Source organism: Borostomias antarcticus (assembly GCF_949987555.1).
Source record: "Borostomias antarcticus genome assembly, chromosome: 10".
NCBI classification, from domain to species: domain Eukaryota; kingdom Metazoa; phylum Chordata; class Actinopteri; order Stomiiformes; family Stomiidae; genus Borostomias; species Borostomias antarcticus.
The window spans coordinates 7,793,786-7,811,922 of NC_140243.1; the positions used below are offsets into that span (position 1 = coordinate 7,793,786).

The 18,137-nt window shown below is 46.2% G+C and overlaps 2 protein-coding genes across 3 annotated transcripts in view; one reads left to right on the plus strand and one right to left on the minus strand.

Annotated features, from left to right (window-relative positions):
* The window catches only part of kif1aa (kinesin family member 1Aa), a gene marked incomplete at both ends in the record, with an annotated part of 42,999 nt that extends 34,674 nt beyond the window's left edge, over positions 1-8,325 (minus strand). Inside the window, one exon of the mRNA XM_084444746.1 lies at positions 8,220-8,325. Within this exon, the coding sequence (XP_084300872.1) occupies positions 8,220-8,325 (106 nt within the window). The remainder of the gene's footprint in view (positions 1-8,219) is intronic.
* Positions 8,326-16,887: 8,562 nt separating this feature from the next.
* LOC311314655 (allantoinase, mitochondrial) overlaps positions 16,888-18,137 on the plus strand; it is a 5,810-nt gene continuing 4,560 nt past the window's right edge. The window contains exons 1-3 of one of the 2 annotated variants that reach the window (XM_084445089.1): positions 17,238-17,340; positions 17,445-17,474; positions 17,600-17,751. In XM_084445089.1, coding sequence (XP_084301215.1) covers positions 17,627-17,751 — 125 coding nt within the window. In that variant the 5' untranslated portion in view covers positions 17,238-17,340; positions 17,445-17,474; positions 17,600-17,626. Of the gene's footprint in view, positions 17,341-17,444; positions 17,475-17,599; positions 17,752-18,137 lie in introns of both variants that reach the window. The other variant, XM_084445088.1, reaches the window with a different exon arrangement.

Consider the following 18,137-nt stretch of genomic DNA (forward strand, 5'->3'; position numbering starts at 1 on the left):
TTCTCGTTACCAGTCATCATTTCCTTTACATTCAATCTCATCTTGTGTGACGTCACACAGTAGGTGACTTCGGCTCCTTGAGTCACAGCCCCTCCTACACAGAACAGGTGGCAGCACAGACGCCAACGCTTCAGAAATAGCGAGCAGCGTTCCAGATACAGTACAGTACCAGTCCCTCCCCAATAAACAATGACCTAATCAGCCTGAACACACAAATTCTGCAAACACACACAAAGCATCCGCCCAGCTACTGTGCACACTGGACAGGAGGCTAAAATGATTACATATTATTTTCTCTCATTTTCTCTCTGAGAGCCATTTTATTTTTTGACCACATGCACTAAAAGGAAGAGGGGGGATGGGGGTTGAGTCAGAGGAGAAATCTCGGATGGATCAATCCTGTGAAATGAGATCTGTGTGCCAGGCAGAGGTGACTCTGGTTTCCCCAGGGGACTCTTAACCAATGAGCAGCACTTCCTGTGCCGGGCTCCAGTTCCTGTCAGAACTCAGCCCACAGACAGACAGCTGTACCAGGCCGTAGAGCCCCGACCATACCCACAAGTTCAGCTCAATATCATCATAACCTCAATATCATCATAACATGGTTTTAATGAATGAACGCCCACCAGTAGATAGACAAGTCACAAGATTGTAACATTTTTTTAAAACATTTTTTAAACAATCTTAAAACAGGTCTGACTGAAATAAAAACCTACTCTGCCTGAGCCCCAGACACCATTTTGTCTCTTTGTGTGGAGAAGCGGTCGATAGAAATGCTCGAGGCTAAGCGGGCCTCTAAGTGAGGAGATGCTGAGGCGTTTCCCGTTCTCTCTGATATGGCATCTCTAAGATGGGTGAATGTAGGCCAGGGTGGCTGCTTGGGGTTTAGGGTTTCAGCAGGCCTATTCCAGGCCATGACAAATACATGAGACCCCTCTCTCTCTCTCGCTCTCTCTCTCTCGCTCTCTCTCTCTCTCTCTCTGTAACACACACACACAGGTACGTGCATGTGTAACAGTTAGGAGACATTTCATCATGGAGACCACCAGCCACCCGTGGGACCAGCCACTCTTCCTCCAGCCACCAGGGACTGGATAACAAGCTGGGGGACCAGCGCTGTCAACCGTCCTGCTGGTACCATTATCTTACCATCACCTCCACACCTTGAGCTGTGTCAGAGCAGACATCAATTCACTCAATCCGCATTAAGTATGGTAGGCCAACATATTTATGTATATTTCCTAGTTCCTTCTTCTACTCAACCCTCACTGCGATGCATTTTATCACAGTGTTATTACGGCAAATCACATTCTAAGAAGGAGTCCTTATTATATACAGATGCGCGGCTACATGTAAATCTAAAATGGCTGCTAGGTAAAAGCCAATTACTTAGGCCTACTGCTATGGATACTAGTCCACTACAGTGCTGAGTCGCCATGGTTATTGTGCTTGTCTGAAAGCCCTCCACCCCCCTTCCTTCCCTCTTCCCTCCCAGTAACCCCCCCCTTCCAGGCCTCGTAGGTATTGTGCTCAGCATGATGCTCCAGTAAGTGTAGTAACATCCCTGGGGAGTTACAGCATCATCACCAGGCATATCCTGACGTCTTTCCTAAGCTCTCTCTACATAACTGTCTACTTCATCAGGGTCCTACCGGTCATGTTGCCTATAGGCCTGTACTGCACATTAAAAAAAACTAGTGGGGGAATTATGGGCTTTACTGAAGTAATAAAAATAATAACTAGAAAGTACATTTCCTGGAGAAAATGTGAGGTGGGCTAGCTGCTGCAGCTGTATCTAACAGCTACTGCTAGAACTACTACGGACCGGGCAATCTCCATGCACCCACCGGCAAAGACCGTGCATGTCTAGCCCACTCAGGGGCTGAATTGTGGGGTCCGTGGCGTGGATAGTGGCGTGGTGGCGAGACTCCGCCCCCTCAGGTCAGAGCTGGTCGGGGACAGTGTACTCCTCTCCAGGCCACCTATCCGCCCACACCGATGAAGACCATGTGTCTCGAGCCCACTCAGGGGCTGAGTTGTGGGGCCCGTGGCATGGATAGTGGCGTGGTGGTGAGACTCTGTCAGAGCCAGTCGGGGACAGTGTAGCCCTCTCCGGGCCACCTACCTGACTCCACCGGTGAAGACCGTGTATCTCTAGCCCACTCAGGGGCTGAATTTGGGGCCTGTGGTGTGGATAGTGGCGTGCTGGTTAGGCTCCGCCCCCTTGGGTCACAGCTAGTCGGGGACAGTACAGTGACCTCCGGGCAATTTCCATGTATCCACCAGTGAAGACCGTGTGTCTCTAGCCCACTCAGGGGCTGAAAAGTGGGTTCTGTGGCGTGAATACTGGCGTGGTGGCGAGGCTCTGCCCCTTTTGGTCATAGCCAGTCAGGGACGGTGTACTCCTCTCCGGGCTACCCACCGGCCCCCACCAGTGAAGATCATGTGTCTCTATTCCACTTTGGCTGAATTCTGTGCTACAACATTAGTTATAAAAGGGTGCCTGTACCTTTAGAGGCTGCACATGTACACAAATTCAAAAAAGTAACAGCTGCCACCACTCTAATCCCAACTGACACTCTGATCCTAGACATGGTCCGCTTCAGACAGCCTATCGTGAAAACTATAAATGTTACAGACACCATAGGAATCCTGAGAACTTGCAGAACATTCCTATGTATAATATGTCCGTATAAAAGGTAAGTCACACAGCTTAGATACTTACATTGTACGAATCAGCACAGTTGTGTGAACATTTTGATGTATAATATGTGTATGAGCTGTTAAAACTGTAGGCATGGCAACAAATTAGAAAAACAGTAAAAATGCAAAATTAGCAGCTCAAAAGTAAGAGTGCGGCACCATACGTTTCAATGGGGAGCGCAGTTGCCGAACAAATCGTCATACCGTGAAAAATATAAGTCACACAGCTTAGATACTTACATTGTATGAATCAGCATAGTTGTGTGAATGTTTTGATGTATAATATGTGGGTGCGTTAAGTAGCTGAGCGCTCACTCTTAGAATGCTCACTTTGAGCGCTGAGCGGTTTTTAAAACCACTTAACGGTCTGCCCTAACCGAGCGCTGAGTTGCTAGGAGACGAGAACTTTTCACCTGGGGTGCGTTCAAATTCAGCGAACAAAGCGAACGTTATCAAACTATTTTCCGTTAGCATTGTGTTCGCCGCACACGTTTGCTAACAGAAGCTAACAGTCTGGAGAGGTAGTTCGCCAGTAACGGAACGAGGATCACAATGGACCCAGGCTTGTAGCCTAACGGTATTTTGGAACATTGTTGCGTTTATGTGAACTATTTGGAACGTTCATTAAAAGCCCTTCAAATGTGACAGTTTGGAGAAAACATGTTTGCGACGAACGTTCGCCTCTGTTAGCGCTATACAAATAAAGCTTTGATTGATTGATTGATTGATTGAGCTGAATTTGAACGCAGCCCTGTTGTCAATCATGTGTGATTAGCAAGGAGCGTCCCAACGATTCCCAAGCCAAAACACGCCCCTTGTTTTTTTTTTGCTCAGATGATGATGATGATTATGACGTGGTTTGGCTCAAACCGATCTAGTTCAAAACTGCTCACTTGTGCTCTGAGCAGCTCAGTTTGAGCATAACTGAGCAATCCGTTAAGTGAATTCTGATCACTGGGTGCTGACTGGTCGCTCAGCTACTTAACGCACCCTGTGTGTGAGCTTTCAAAACTGTAGGAATGCCAGCAGTTTACAAAATGTGTGAATATTTTTAAAGCAACAGCGGCCACCACTCTAAAAACATAATGATACTGAACATTCCACCATCAGTTTCAACGGCACAAAAATTACGATAAAAGTTAAATTACTAAATAACTATAAAAAAATATAAAAAATCTGAATACATCTGGAAACAGCTAAAGACGATGAACATTTTAAGGTTTGAATGAAGTTTCTAGCAAAAAGTATGAAGAAGTAGTAAAGGGCCAAAAAACTGTATAATAAAGAAAGAAATAGTGGGAATATCACAAGTTGGGCTAGCTTTTACAAGCTAGCCCACCTAATAATAATAATCATGATTATTATTAATAATAATAATAATAGTGCCTATTATTATCATTATTATTATTATTATTATTATTATTATTATTATTGTAAACCTTTATTTGTATAGCACCTTTCATACTAATAAATGCAGCTCAAAGTGCTTTACAACAGAGAATGTGCTGCACATAAAAATAGACATAAAATAAACAAAAGGAAGAGAAATAAGATGGAAGATAAAACAATAAAGACAAAGATAAGAAATCAAGTAAAATACAGTGTAAAAACGACATGCCTGCCCTGATAGTTGAGTATCTTGGGAAGATACAGAACTGTTGTTGCAGAGCAGGAATGCGTAGGGTCATGTGTGCGCGCACATGCGTGCGTGCGTGTAGACGTTGCCTCAATTAAAGAGCCATCAGTTGCTAGGTACCCAGAAGGTCTCGTGTTGCCCTTGCAGTGGAAACTGGGATGGGCTGGGCGGCTGCATGGGCCAGAGCAGAGCAGCTGATATGCAGGAGGAGACTACCTGTGACCTCACCTGAATATTTCATCAGTAATGGCCGCTGGTCTCGCAAGCCCCGCTCAGATTCTGGCTGACAAAATGATCACAAAGTAAACAACACACTCTAGGCTAGCCCAATCACAGCGCAGTCTGTGGGGGGCATACGGGATTATCTCCTCCCGCATCAACCCATTAGTGTCTCTGACCTCCTCCTTCTCTTCTTTGATGGAACGTTGATTCATATAAAAGACCCCGCGTAAATATGGCGAGCTAGCCTGTTACAGGCACAGCCCTCACATCAGCAGCAGTTGTCACTGAAGATGATGGGGTGCACAGGGTTGTTTTTTTATCACATGCAGACCTCTGGTTCAGGATTATGCTTCCTGAGTGGTCGTTGCTTACGTGTGCGTGCCTTTCTGCTCTCCCAGAGACCGTGCAGAACACTACAGCGGGCGCACGTCTCTAATCCCCAACACACTTAGTCCCCTAAACAAAAGGTCACTGTGCTTCTAGCCCCCCAGTTAAATGTCTCGTTAACTGCCAGGTGTTGAGTTTATGGATGAGGCCAGGTCTGGGAATCACAGGGCAAAGTTAATTAGACCGGGTATTAAAAAAAGCCCTAGTCTCATTTCAGTTCAGACAGCAGGTGCTTTTTGTTACCTTCCTGGCAGTGTATATTCTGCACACACACACACACACACACACACACACACTCACGCACACGCACACACACACACACACTCACACGCATACGCACACACACGCACACACCCTCACACACTCACACCCTCACACACACACACACACACACACACACACACACACACACACCATCATCTTTCCATCTCCGTTTATGCCACGTCAATGTAAATTTCTCTCTCACCCAGCTGTGTAGCCCAACCAATCAACAATAGTGCATCTGAGGCTTCTGCTACAGTCTCACTGTACAGTAGTTCAGTGTGTGACGCTGAAAATAATGTAAAAGGTAAAATAAAAAAGTACCAATGACGCGTTTTTCTCAAAGATGGCGCAGTCCTATAGGGCTTCACGTTAGATTTCGAATCCTGGGGGCCTGGGTGTAACGCCACTCCCGCTAGCCGTGGCGATATCTGTGACATCCAACTGCTTCTCGTTCCATAATGCTTTATCGTTACATCCCTAGATGTAGCCCATTAATCCAAATCACAAAGTGCTTCATCATTAGACAAAACAACTCTTTTACACTCTGCGACTTTCAAGTGATTTGCACCTAAAGAGTGGCCCACGATGAATCCTCCAAGCCCATCTCCTGCACCCTAATCAAGCTTGGCGTGGAGGGTAGATCTCTCCTGCAAGGCCCGTCTCTCAATGAAGTGCCTGCCATTCCCCTGCTCTGTGGGAACCAAGGCTATTGAGCCGAAAGGGACAATAAAGGGGAGAGTAAGGTGCACAAAAGCCCCCCCCCCCTTCCTTCCCCTTGTCCAGACTTCCCCATACAAGAGGCCATTAACACCCCTCCAGCCCAGACCCCCCCCCACTCCCCCCACAGACATCGCTACCACAGGGCCTGGACATGACATCACCCTGCCTCCCTTCACAGAGCTCCACATCTCCAAGCCAGGGCCAATGACTCTCTATGGCAAAGAGAACAATATGCTGAAAAGCACCGCTGCCCCAGAGACAGAGAGAGAGAGAGAGAGAGAGAGAGAGAGAGAGAGAGAGAGAGAGAGAGAGAGTCTTTGTGTCAGTGAGCAGACTGAGGCCGGCATCAGACACCAACACTGTTCTGATCCCGCGGACGTCGGTCTGTGGCGCTTCTATAACACTGCTGATTCAATGGTAAAGAAATAATGGTAGAGATACTAATTCACAATTATTGATGATTGAGTATTTTTTCACTGCGGGCAAAGATGATTAAAACAGATCTTTAGTGTGTAGCTGAACCCATAGCAGGTAGATGTTGTCTTTTCGATGGCTCAGGAATGCCCCAGCCCATGATCTCGCAGGTAATCTCACATTCAAAATTGATTACATGCGCCGCTTGGTCCTCAGCTGGCCTGAGCTGAACTCTGTGCTGCAGCAGCCGGTGAACTCTGACTACACAGCCCAGCCAAGCTACTGAACTACCAGTATAATACCGCCGTATGTCTGGAATGGAAGCCACTCAGGTGTTCAACAGCATTAAAAACACAATTCTAACCTAAATATGTGAGCCTGTTCTGTGAATACAACATATTCAGTCTTGCTTTCCTTCAAGTAATTAGCAACAAAGGCACATTTTCTCCACATTTCTTCTCATCTTATGATTCAATTTTGCACTGGGAGCTAAAACTGTAACCTCAGCACCACATGGTTGTCTTTGTGTCCCTTACAGATTGCAAACTACAAGATACGCATTCGGTGAGGCTTTATTCAATCAGGAAGCCTTTCCCAAGGACATTCCAAAGGTAACGTCACTGTAGCCACGCTGCCAGTACATTCCCAAGGGGCCAGCCCTCGTCCACAGTGACATCAATGCAGGACAGCAGGTGGCCATGTTCTCTGGCACCTCTCAGGCCATCCCTGCTGCCTCCGCTGGTGACTAAAAGGGACGAGGACGGGGACATACGCAGGGCAGTGGCACCACACTAGGAAGTGGGCAAGGCTGGCAGCGGATGGATGACTCAGAAGAGGAAATTCATTTACAGGAGTGTACTGTATCTTTGACTCCTGGGGCTACTGATTATTGTCTATTGGCTTTAAGGAGATTCATTAAAAATGAATTGCAGGAGCTGATGGATCGCGCTAATGTTTTTTCAACGGTAAATGTTACAGGAGGATTATTGCAAGAGACATCTTTGCTTATGCTAGTATGGCATGCTATAAGTCTAAAAACCTAGACCTGGAACCTAGCTTAGAATTAGTTGGGGACAGGAGGGGTTTAAACACTGTCAACAATGCCTGTCTGAAGAAGGCCAGCAAGTTGTTATCTCCAGCCACCCATGACATGAGGAAGGGGAAGGGTTGGTGGCTAAATTAGGCCAAACTGTAAATATTTTAGGACTCCTCATTCATTATTGACCAATGCCTTTACCTTGAAAAGCAGACTAGATATCAAATCTCTCTCCAGTCTCCTCACAGCAATAGCCTTCTATGTCAAGTTGCAGGATAATTCATATAGCAATTGTGGATAAGACAAAGCAGAAGTATACTGCAGCTGCAATAGGAATTGTATAGATAACTAAAAATCAACTATGAGGAAGCAGAGATAAATCAACCTAGTCTGTCTATTTAAACAGAAACCAATATAGATCAGACTAATGTATCCTCCTTGTCAAACTTAAATGATCTAATGCAGCCACAGTAGCTAAATGAGTAACCCTAAATGAATGCCAGGTCAGATTTGCTAATACTGCCCAATCCAGGGGCTAAATGCTGTTGAGTCATAACAACAGAACAAAATGGCTGCCAAATCAGAGACTTTTATTGAAAACAAGCGAATCTCAGAAAAACAAAAACACATAATTTTGTGTTTTCAAACAAAGCCAGACTACAACTGTCTCTTGATGGAGATAGTGTTCAAGTGATGGGGAGATGGTGAGGTTACAGAAGAAGAGATGGTGCGATTTCAGTAGAGGAGACGGTGAGATGAGACAGTGAGATTACAATAGAAGAGATTGTGAGATTACAGTAGGGGAGATTGTTGGATACAGTAGGTTACAATACTCACTGGTGGTGTTGCCGGTCATCTGAATGATGCACTTGCTGTCTTTGGACATCTCTCGGGAGTTGAAGGGGCGGACGCGCACCGCCACCTTCACAGAGGCCCCTGCCATGGTGCAGTCTTTCTAGCACCCTGGACTGCCCTCAGAAATGGCCGGCCACAGGGCCTGTCCGATTGGATATCAATACCTGCAGGAGAGAAGGAACATTTACCATTGATATGTTCAAGAGCTACTGATCTGAGTAGGGATTTCATAGCTACACCTGCTACATGAACTGAAATACCCCAACAAAGCACAATGAGATTTCAAGTTCACCTTGGGTGCTGAGCGATCAGGACATGTCCGTGTTATTTTTCATTTAGATAAGCTGAGGGATGTGTATTGATTCAGGAAGCCGTTACTCAAGGGAAAGACTCATACAGTAAATTAGATTACTTTAGGTTAAGGAACAGATAGCAGCTGACTCCCCAAGTCTTTATCATTATAGTAACCTATTCAACAGAGAATAAACCAAGGCTTCTCAAATCTATCACGTTGTCATAGACCCTGGGCGGTAATCTGTCTGAGAACAAAGACAGATTTGTGGGGGAAAATGGACGGCTATAGGGTGGGTGTGGGTATTTCTGGCTCTGGCTAATGGCTACAATAGTAGCATGAAAAGACCATGCATGGTCAGCTCCAGTGAAGGGAGAGCTGGATAACTAGCCTGGCAGCAACAAAGGAATTGCAGGCCACAGCTAAATGTCTGCCCGCTTCCTAGGATTACACCGGCCCCCACTAGCACAGAGACACACCAGCCACAAGACCCGAGCTCAACGCTGAGGGAAACCGGAAGCTGAACAGTACGAGTGGGTTATGTCCAAGGAGTAAGACAGGTGGCGACAGGCTGATAATCCTGACATTTAGATTCATGCGTTTTCCGAACAGCGGACAGCATCGTCACTGCATGATTCTGATGAAGCGGGGACAGTGAGTCATCAATGGACTTGGTCAAAGCAGTCATTTCTTAATGGGAGTCAATTAGCTATCATTTGAGCAGGAAGCAACACAAAAAGGCATAATATGTCCAGACTGAAGATCAACTCTTATTTCTTTAGTAGCCTACCCCTCCCTTTTTTGGCCAGCCTCAATTGATCTAAATGTCAGATTGTCACCAACAGATTATTCTTTTAAATGTTAGTCATATCCAATGGAAAAAAAATATGTTTGCTGTGTGCTTATTCCCCAAATACGTTGAAAAGTAATTGGAGAAATGGCAAAGAAAACCAATGAGCTTCCGCCATCACAAAATGATTTCACAATGGAATCATAATGATGACTTCACATCCTTTATCCGTAACTTGCATCTAAAAATGCACAGTCACACTGGGGTGTAGGCTGCCTCCTTCTCAGATGCAGTCATCAATATGGCTCTCCAGAGAAAGGCAAGCTGCTTGGGAATATATCTGTGAGTCCTTTACAGTTTCGAGGTGTTCCAATAGCCTATCAATGATCCAGAATTCATCAGTGAATGAGATGAGTCTCCCTCCTCAATCAGAACTTCACCCACTGCCTCAGGTGAGAAGCCCACTAGTGGGCTAAGTAGTCTACTGGACCGAAGGTAATGGGGTAGAAACCTTACTGGTCTCCAACAAAGCCGACGTACATTAGTTAGATCGTCTTGGCATCCATTGTTCTGATCCAGAGCCGAGTCAATGGTTTTTAGCTGCTCACTATAGGCTAATGGCCTAATGGTAGGCTACCATTTGGCCTAAAGGTTCAGGAAGTGGTTGGCCGAGCTCATGATGGGCAGGAAATATAGCCTACCATTTTAGTGGTGCTGGGTCTTGGAAAGATCATAAATTTGATGGCCTACCTGAATGCTAGGCTTATATTCATCTCACTTTATACATATGGGAAAAACTATAGCCTAGAACACTCTATAAATTAATAATCTCACAAACAGCTATTGCATTTTACACAGATTCCTTTTCCAATTAAAATCTGCATATGTAAGATATCGCTTGCTATTGATAGGCTACTACCTTGGATAAATCAGCTATATCCTTAGCTAGCTGTCAGATGCCTTTCCCTGCCTGCCCACCCAATGACAGAGCACATTCATCTAACCTAAACCTTATTAAAATGACACTAGCAAATAGTCAAACCAAAAGTTCAATTTGATCAAAAGGTTCTAAAGAATTAAGCTGATAGAGACATTTGAAGCGTCCTGTTTTCTACGCCTTAGACATCGTCTGACATGTTGACAGGCTCAATAGCCGCACCCCATCATAATCCGTTCCCAGGAGATCTAACACCGAACAAATATATGCTGGCTCGTTAAAACTGCATTATCACCAGAACAATTGGAAAAAAAAGACAAGGTCCTACCACTGTGTATATACTGCCTCGTCTCTGTTTAGAGGCTTGTTTGCTGTGCTCTTCTGTCTGCCAGCTCCCGGGTTTCTTGTCTCGTTTCCACAGCCTTCACCAACACCGGCTGTTACTGTCACCGTCCCTGCCCAGCTGGCAGCCTCCGTTCCCCCTCCAGGCAGGAAGACCCAGGGTGGGAATAACACCGATGGGCAGTGCGGTAGACACCCTGCTCAGCCCGGTTGTGGATGGATTTTTGGATGTCTAACGGAGCCTGCGCGTTCCACAACCTAGAAGCCAAAATGGCTCTGTTGTCTGCCCACGGGGAAGGATGCTGAGCCTGACTGAGCCAGTGACATCATCACTGAGGGAGGTAGCAGCATCAATGCAGCAGGCGGGAGGGAGAGAGAGAGAAGGAGGAGGAGGAGGAGGAGGAGGGGGGGTTGAGAGTGAGGCAGTGAGAGAGAACGAGAGAGAGAAATAAAGAGAGAGCAAGAGCTTAGTGTACACAGGGGGGAAAAGCGCACACACAAAACCTCTCTCAGGCTTGTGTTTTAAAAATAAGAATTCTGTGTTGTCCAACCATGGTACACACCACGAGAGAAAGAGGAGGATACAATTTGATAGTAGTTAGTTGAAAGGACAATAGTGAGAAAATAAACATATATGTGATGAATTACACCTGTGTACGCCAAGCCTGAGATATCATGCTGAGGGATCAACAGACCTGTTGTGTGCCATGCTCTGTGTACTATGGGAACTGTGAGTCCCCTCGAGGTTTTGAGTGGTTCAGGGTCAGACAGTAGGGATGCTACTGGCCCATGCTGACAGTGTTCAGAACACATACCGAGATAAGAGGTGTAAAACACTTTGCCAAAAGGCTTATGCTTTCTCCTCTCTGCGCTTCATCAGGAAGTAAACCATCCTTTCAGACTGGACATCTGATGAAGCAGTAAAATGATACCGTGAAAGTATAACTGCATAATATTATGACAGTGATTCATGAGGTTTGGTTATGATCTTGGGGGGGGGGGGGGTCCAGGGGATTCTATACCCAGTTATATACCTACATAAATTATTGTTTAAAATAATAGAAAAATTTAAATATAAGTTATATACCCACATACAGTATCGGCCTCTGCTCTTTTTCTGCAAATCCCATTGCAAGTCATCCCATGTAATACACTCTCAATGGGGGGGGTATTGCAGCCTGACATGAATACTTAGCTTGGCCTTGTTGAGTCAGCTGTGGCTTAGCTGTACCTGGGGTTGGACTACTAAGGTCATTTCTGAAGAGGAAATTATTAACCATGGCAAATAAATCAGAAATATTAATAATAATTGGATATGTTATTTCAGAAATTCAACATGTAAGCTTAGTTAACTATTTCTCTTTGAGATCACAAAATAATGTATCCCTCGCAAGAATTGGTTCAATTTTGTTTTTTTGGAATACTGTACAGGCCTAGCCAGTGGTTTGAACACATCACTAACACATATCTCACACCAACCACTAGTAAATGTTGAATGATATGTTGTTTGTGCATATTGGTCCTTGGTCTGTCTGCAGTCTATTGTTAATGAAGTTTACTCACAATGGAAGTGGATGGGGACTGTCTATCTGGCCTCTCTGGAAGCTACCATGCTACTGATAGGCATGCTGGGGCTCAGGTTACAGCCCTCAGGAAACACAATGCAATTGTGGTGTTTTGTGACCTACCTCTGCATAGCCTATATCTAAGCATGCTAGTACTGTTGCTGTCTTTTCCCTCTCTCTCTCTCTCTCTCTCTCTCTCTCTCTCTCTCTCTCTCTCTCTCTCTCTCTCTTTTGCTCTCCCTCCATCTCTTGCTCTCTCTCTCTCGCTCCCCCCCCCCCCCCTCTCTCTCTCTCTCTCTCTGAGTCACTCAGTCTCCTCCCACTGTCTGATGCAATTACTTTCTTTAATCCCACAGCGTTTCTATATGGAGGGGGTATGTACTGCCACAGCCCCTCATGTCCACACAGACACCAGCCAGATAGTAACGTTCAAGAACACAGGCAGATAGTAACGTTCAAGAACACAGGCAGATTGAATCGCAACAGATGTGAAACAAGTAGTGAAACCTGTCGTCCCCCACCCATGACGCATGTTATCATCCGATCCGCGGAGAAGGTGATCGGCTGCAACCTGCCCTCCCTCCTGGTCCAGCCTGCCCTCCCTCCTGGTCCAACCTGCCCTCCCTCCTGGTCCAGCCTGCCCTCCCTCCTGGTTCAGCCTGCCCTCCCTCCTGGTCCAACCTGCCCTCCCTCCTGGTCCAGCCTGCCCTCCCTCCTGGTCCAGCCTGCCCTCCCTCCTGGTCCAACCTGCCCTCCCTCCTGGTCCAACCTGCCCTCCCTCCTGGTCCTGCACAGCTTCAGGACCCTCAACCTGCCCTCCCTCCTGCTCCTGCACAGCTCCAGGACCCTGAAACGGGTCAGGAAGATTGAGGTCGACCCCTCCCACCCCGGCCATAATCTCTTGGTGCCACTCCCCTCAGGCAGGAGGCTGCGGTCCATCAGGACCACGTCTGCACGCCAGCTTCTTCCCCACGGCCTCCAGCCTCTTCAACAAGGCTTGTGTCCCCCTCTGACCCCCCCACTCCCCCACTCCCCCCACTGCCGCACCACAGACTCCACTACCGTTGAGAGAAACTGATGCCAGACACTTGGACATGACCTGAATGTATTGTGTAGGACGCACTGCACCACACTCACATACTGTATCACGCCACACACACACACACATACACATACACACACTTGGACATGACCGGAATGTACTGTATAAGACGCACCGCACTCACATATCACGCTGCACACACATATACACATACACACACACACACTCACTCACTTACACATTACACTCTGCATATACACTGACTGCACTACTTTTTGTATATTGATCTTTTTCTTAGCTTTCTTTTTTGCACTAGCATTTTGTACTTGCTCTTTGCACTGTCCTGTCTTTAAATGGTAAATGGACTGCACTTATTTAGCGCTTTTCCACCTTAGCGGCACTCAATGCGCTTTACAATGGCCTCTCATTCACCCATACCAATGGCGGTAGCTGCCATGCAAGGTGCTAGCCTGCTCATCGGGAGCAATTTGGGGTTAGGTGTCTTGCTCAAGGATACATCGACATGTGGACAGTCGGAGCTGGGATTCGAACCACTGACCCTTCAATCATTGAACGCCCCGCTCTACCAACTGAGCTACAGCCGCCCTTTACACTGTCCTGTCTCGTCCCTGCACCCTGTCCAATGTTGTCTCAATGTTATGCACCATGACTGAAAGCAAATTCTTAGTACGTTGAAAAACGTCATGGCAATAAACGGATTCTGATTCTGATTCCGATGTCATCAGCATGTAGCTACAGTTGTTGAATGAAATTTGAAAAGCAAATTCTCAGCTAATGATTGTGGATCTCCAGATGATCAAGAAGCTATGCAGTTGGGCTTCAGAACACCCGTACTATTAAGAGATCCTCATTGCGCTTGAAGCATACGCCTCTAAGATGCATAGCCAGTCAGTGATCACAGAAGTACAGAGCATAGATCTGCATTCTACGACAAATACCTCAGACCATTGGCGCCGGGAGCCGTGGGCTTCCGGGGCTCGAGACCCGAATGTTTTTCATCTAGCCCCGGACATTTTTTGACTCCCAGTTCCCAGCAAAAAGTACATATTTTAATAAAGAAATGGACGCAATACGCAAATCAAATTCCACTCCAAAATCGAGTACTCTCGAGTAAACTCTCACGTGTCGGTCGTAGCCTATGTTAGAACTACAGCCCCGCCCCCTCCTGTTAAAAGTTGATTCCAAAATGAAGTGGATTAAACGAGTTTGGGTTATGATATAAGGTAGGTCTTTTGTGATTAATTGCCAGTTGTTATGGCTGTGCGTTTTGCTTTGCCTAGATTTAATCAGCACTCGAGAGTGTGAACTTTGCTTCCTGGAGCGGTGGGCTAATAAGCCTAGTAGCCTATAGGCCTAGTAGCCTAAACACTGATTAGGGGAGTAGGCTATTGAGTGCTGTGCCATAAGGGGGTGTATTTTATCGTTCTGTCATTCCTCTTCGTGGTGTTTGGCCATTTGGCCAAACTGTAGTTTATTTAGTGTGTAGCCTACTTAAAAGCTTGCTTGATTCGGCCTAAATATTGCCCGCTTATTCGCTCGCTGTCAAATTATTGGCCTTTGTTGAGGGGGGGGGGCGCGCCTGTGATAGAGTGGTGAGACACCCGAATTTCCCCAAGGGGATTAATAAAGTATTTATCTATCTATCTAGCCTAGGCTACTGTAGTTTTCCTGTAAGTTTTTTACATATAAAAATGCCACTGCTCAGCGCCCTTCTGGTGCTGTGAAACCTCCCATCAGGACATGCTTTGAAAGCGCACCCCCAAAAAATTGGTCGTTTCATTGGTCCTGTCTTTCCCGGTTCTAGGACCCACCAGACACCACTGGTTATCAAAAGTTTTGACTTGTCATTAAAAATAAAACTCGAACGCCGTTGTGTTTTGCGCTGTGCTTAGACTCTAAGGGCCAGAGGGCCTGGACATCATAAGCCCTAGAGGGTGGGAGATATATTAGACCAGTGAGATGTCCAGGCCCTCTGCCCTGGTGTGTGGCAGCTGTTAGTGTCAGAGGGGAAGCCTCGTTCAGACTGCACGATTGCCATCTCTGAGGGATCTCTATTAGATGATGGTCAGCTAGCTCTTTTTCAGCTTCCACTGGCACATTTTCCCCCCAGATTTTTCTTTTTCAGAACTGACATTTTTTAGGGCTCATGTCCCGCAGTATGTTGCATTAAATAGTATTTTGTACAGTAGATGGAAATGTGGCATATTGAGTTGCTTGTCAGGGTGTTACCTGTATTCTCATTAAAAAGACTGGGCACGACACTGGATGCTATTAAATATTGATTTTTATTTATTAAAGTCCCGTCTTGTTTACCATGATTTGTGTATGATTACTTCTTTGCCATCCCCTTTCATAACCAAATGTGGTCTGATTATTAAATTGCCATGGCTTCTTGATTTTGCTCTCAAAGTGTGCCAAATTGATGCATTTAAATTAACAATGTTAAAAAAATTAAATTTCGCTCTGAACGCCCTTAGCCCCTAATGTTTTTGAATCCTAGATACGCCCCTGCCTCAGACCCCATATAACAGCATGCCTACCTTTGTCACAGTTGGACACATACTACCTGAGTAGAATAGACTATACTTTTACTGAGACACCAAGCATAGTTTTCTATGTACAGAGCAAATGTACTTGGCAAGGGGAAAAATAAACTGTGGTGAGCGTCCCCAGCTGGTGGGCTCTGGTACATGTGTGCCGGATGCTCGCATGCACTAACGTACAGGAGTTGATCTAAAGTCCCCCCCTTGGGGAACAATGATTATCTGTGGAAGGCTGGTTGTGTTTTGAGCACCTTTCAAAAGTCGACATATACAGTATGTCTCTGGATAGGTCACTGGTGTCTTCCACTACACACATAGGCCTACTACACACATACTACACACATACACAGCAATAATAGAATGTCTATCTTTATCTTGTGGTCAAGGAAAGCCATAGTGTTAGTCTGATCAGCTCTCCTTCCCTTCTCCTCTCCTCTCCTCTCCTCTCCTCTCCTCTCCTCTCCTCTCCTCTCCTCTCCTCTCCTCTCCTCTCCTCTCCTCTCCTCTTCCCTCCTCTCCTTTCCTTTCCTTTCCTTTCCTTTCCTTTCCTTTCCTTTCCTTTCCTTTCCTTTCCTTTCCTTTCCTTTCCTTTCCTTTCCTTTCCTTTCCTTTCCTTTCCTTTCCTTTCCTTTCCTTTCCTCTCCTCTCCCCTCCCCTCCCCTCCCCTCCCCTCCCCTCCCCTCCCCTCCTCTCCTTTCCTTTCCTTTCCTTTCCTTTCCTTTCCTTTCCTTTCCTTTCCTCTCCTCTCCTCTCCCCTCCTCTCCTCTCCTCTCCTCTCCTCTCCTCTCCTCTCCCCTCACCTCCCCTCCCCTCCTCTCCTCTCCTCTCCTCTCCTCTCCCCTCCCCTCCTCTCCTTTCCGCTCCTTGCCTCTCCTTTCTTTTCCTCTCCTCTCCTCTCCTTTCCTCTCCTCCCCACTCCTCCCCTCTTCTCTTCTCTTCTCTTATCTCCTCTCCTCCATGTCTCAGTTTAATGGTACAGTGCCCTGAATAATTTATGGGTAGACTTAGTTGTTGCTGCTAGTCGGGTGTCTGACGTGTTTTCTTAAAGAGATGCACACCAACTGAGTGCCCCTGTCACAACACCTGAGCCCAGACAAAACCTTCCTCGTAGGATTTACAAAATCTACACATAAACAAACATGACAGACAATGATGTATAATAAAGAATTTACAAGACTTAATCCACTGCTAATGTATCAGTTTTCTTGATAAGGCCTTCTTTTCTGGCAAGCTTTGCAGCTCCTGGCATGTAGTGACCGAGTGACTGTTTGTTGAGAGAAAAGGTCAATAAACTTGTTTCAGAGGAACTTTGTCAAGGGGAGGAGCCACAACTCGCACGTTGCACTGGACCACTGACCATCTGAGCCCTTGATGCCGGTTTAAAGAGTCTGTGTTGTACTCTGATTAGTACACTGCACACCGCAATGGAGCCTGGGTCGACGGTCAGTGCAGTGAGGAGTAAGAGGGTGCTGGTCGACAACGACATCCTTCCTGCCCTCATCCTGATCAAGGAGGGAAAGATCCACAACATCATCCCAGAGCCTAGTCATGCTGTGGAATCTGCCTGTGAGGTAGGCCTCTGTCTGTCCCATGATGTACAACATACTCCCCCTGCTGGTGCTAAAGTATAGTCATCTTTCCATCTAGTAACATAAATATATTTCATTTTGTGTAGCCACTGTCACAACTCCTCATTGATGACTAGGTAATAACCTTCCTAAACAAAAAGCAAGAAATATATCAATAAATCAACCAATAAACGATGTATCAACTCATGTGTTACTCTATCTATGGCATGTCATTATTGATCTGTCTTGAATATACTGGCAGGTGTTGGATGTGGGTGAGAGTCTGGTGATGCCAGGCATCGTGGACTGTCACGTCCACGTGAATGAACCGGGTCGCACCACGTGGGAGGGCTTCTGGACGGCCACGCGGGCAGCGGCCGCTGGAGGGGTGACCACCATCGTGGACATGCCCCTGTAAGATGGAGCCTCCTCTTCCACGGTCAATGTCCACTGTCTGCTGAGAGAGGTCAGGGGTTACAGATAGGAGGCGCAGGGTAAACAGATTACGTAAGAATAGTGCTTTTAAACTGACCTTAAAGATCACGTTTTCAACGAGTAGGATACAATAACAAAGTTCCTCATTCCTGTACTGTACTGTAAGTCATCATTCAGCCTGACAACAATAGTGTAGCATCATTCCAATTATTATGTTGTTACAAAAGTGGAAATATGTGATAACATAAGCCATACCTGTTCTTCAGATGGACTACTGCAATACTCTACTGTCTGGTCTACTAAAGAAAGCTGTGTCTACACTACAAATGATATAGAATGCTGCAGCACGAGTCCTCACTAAGACT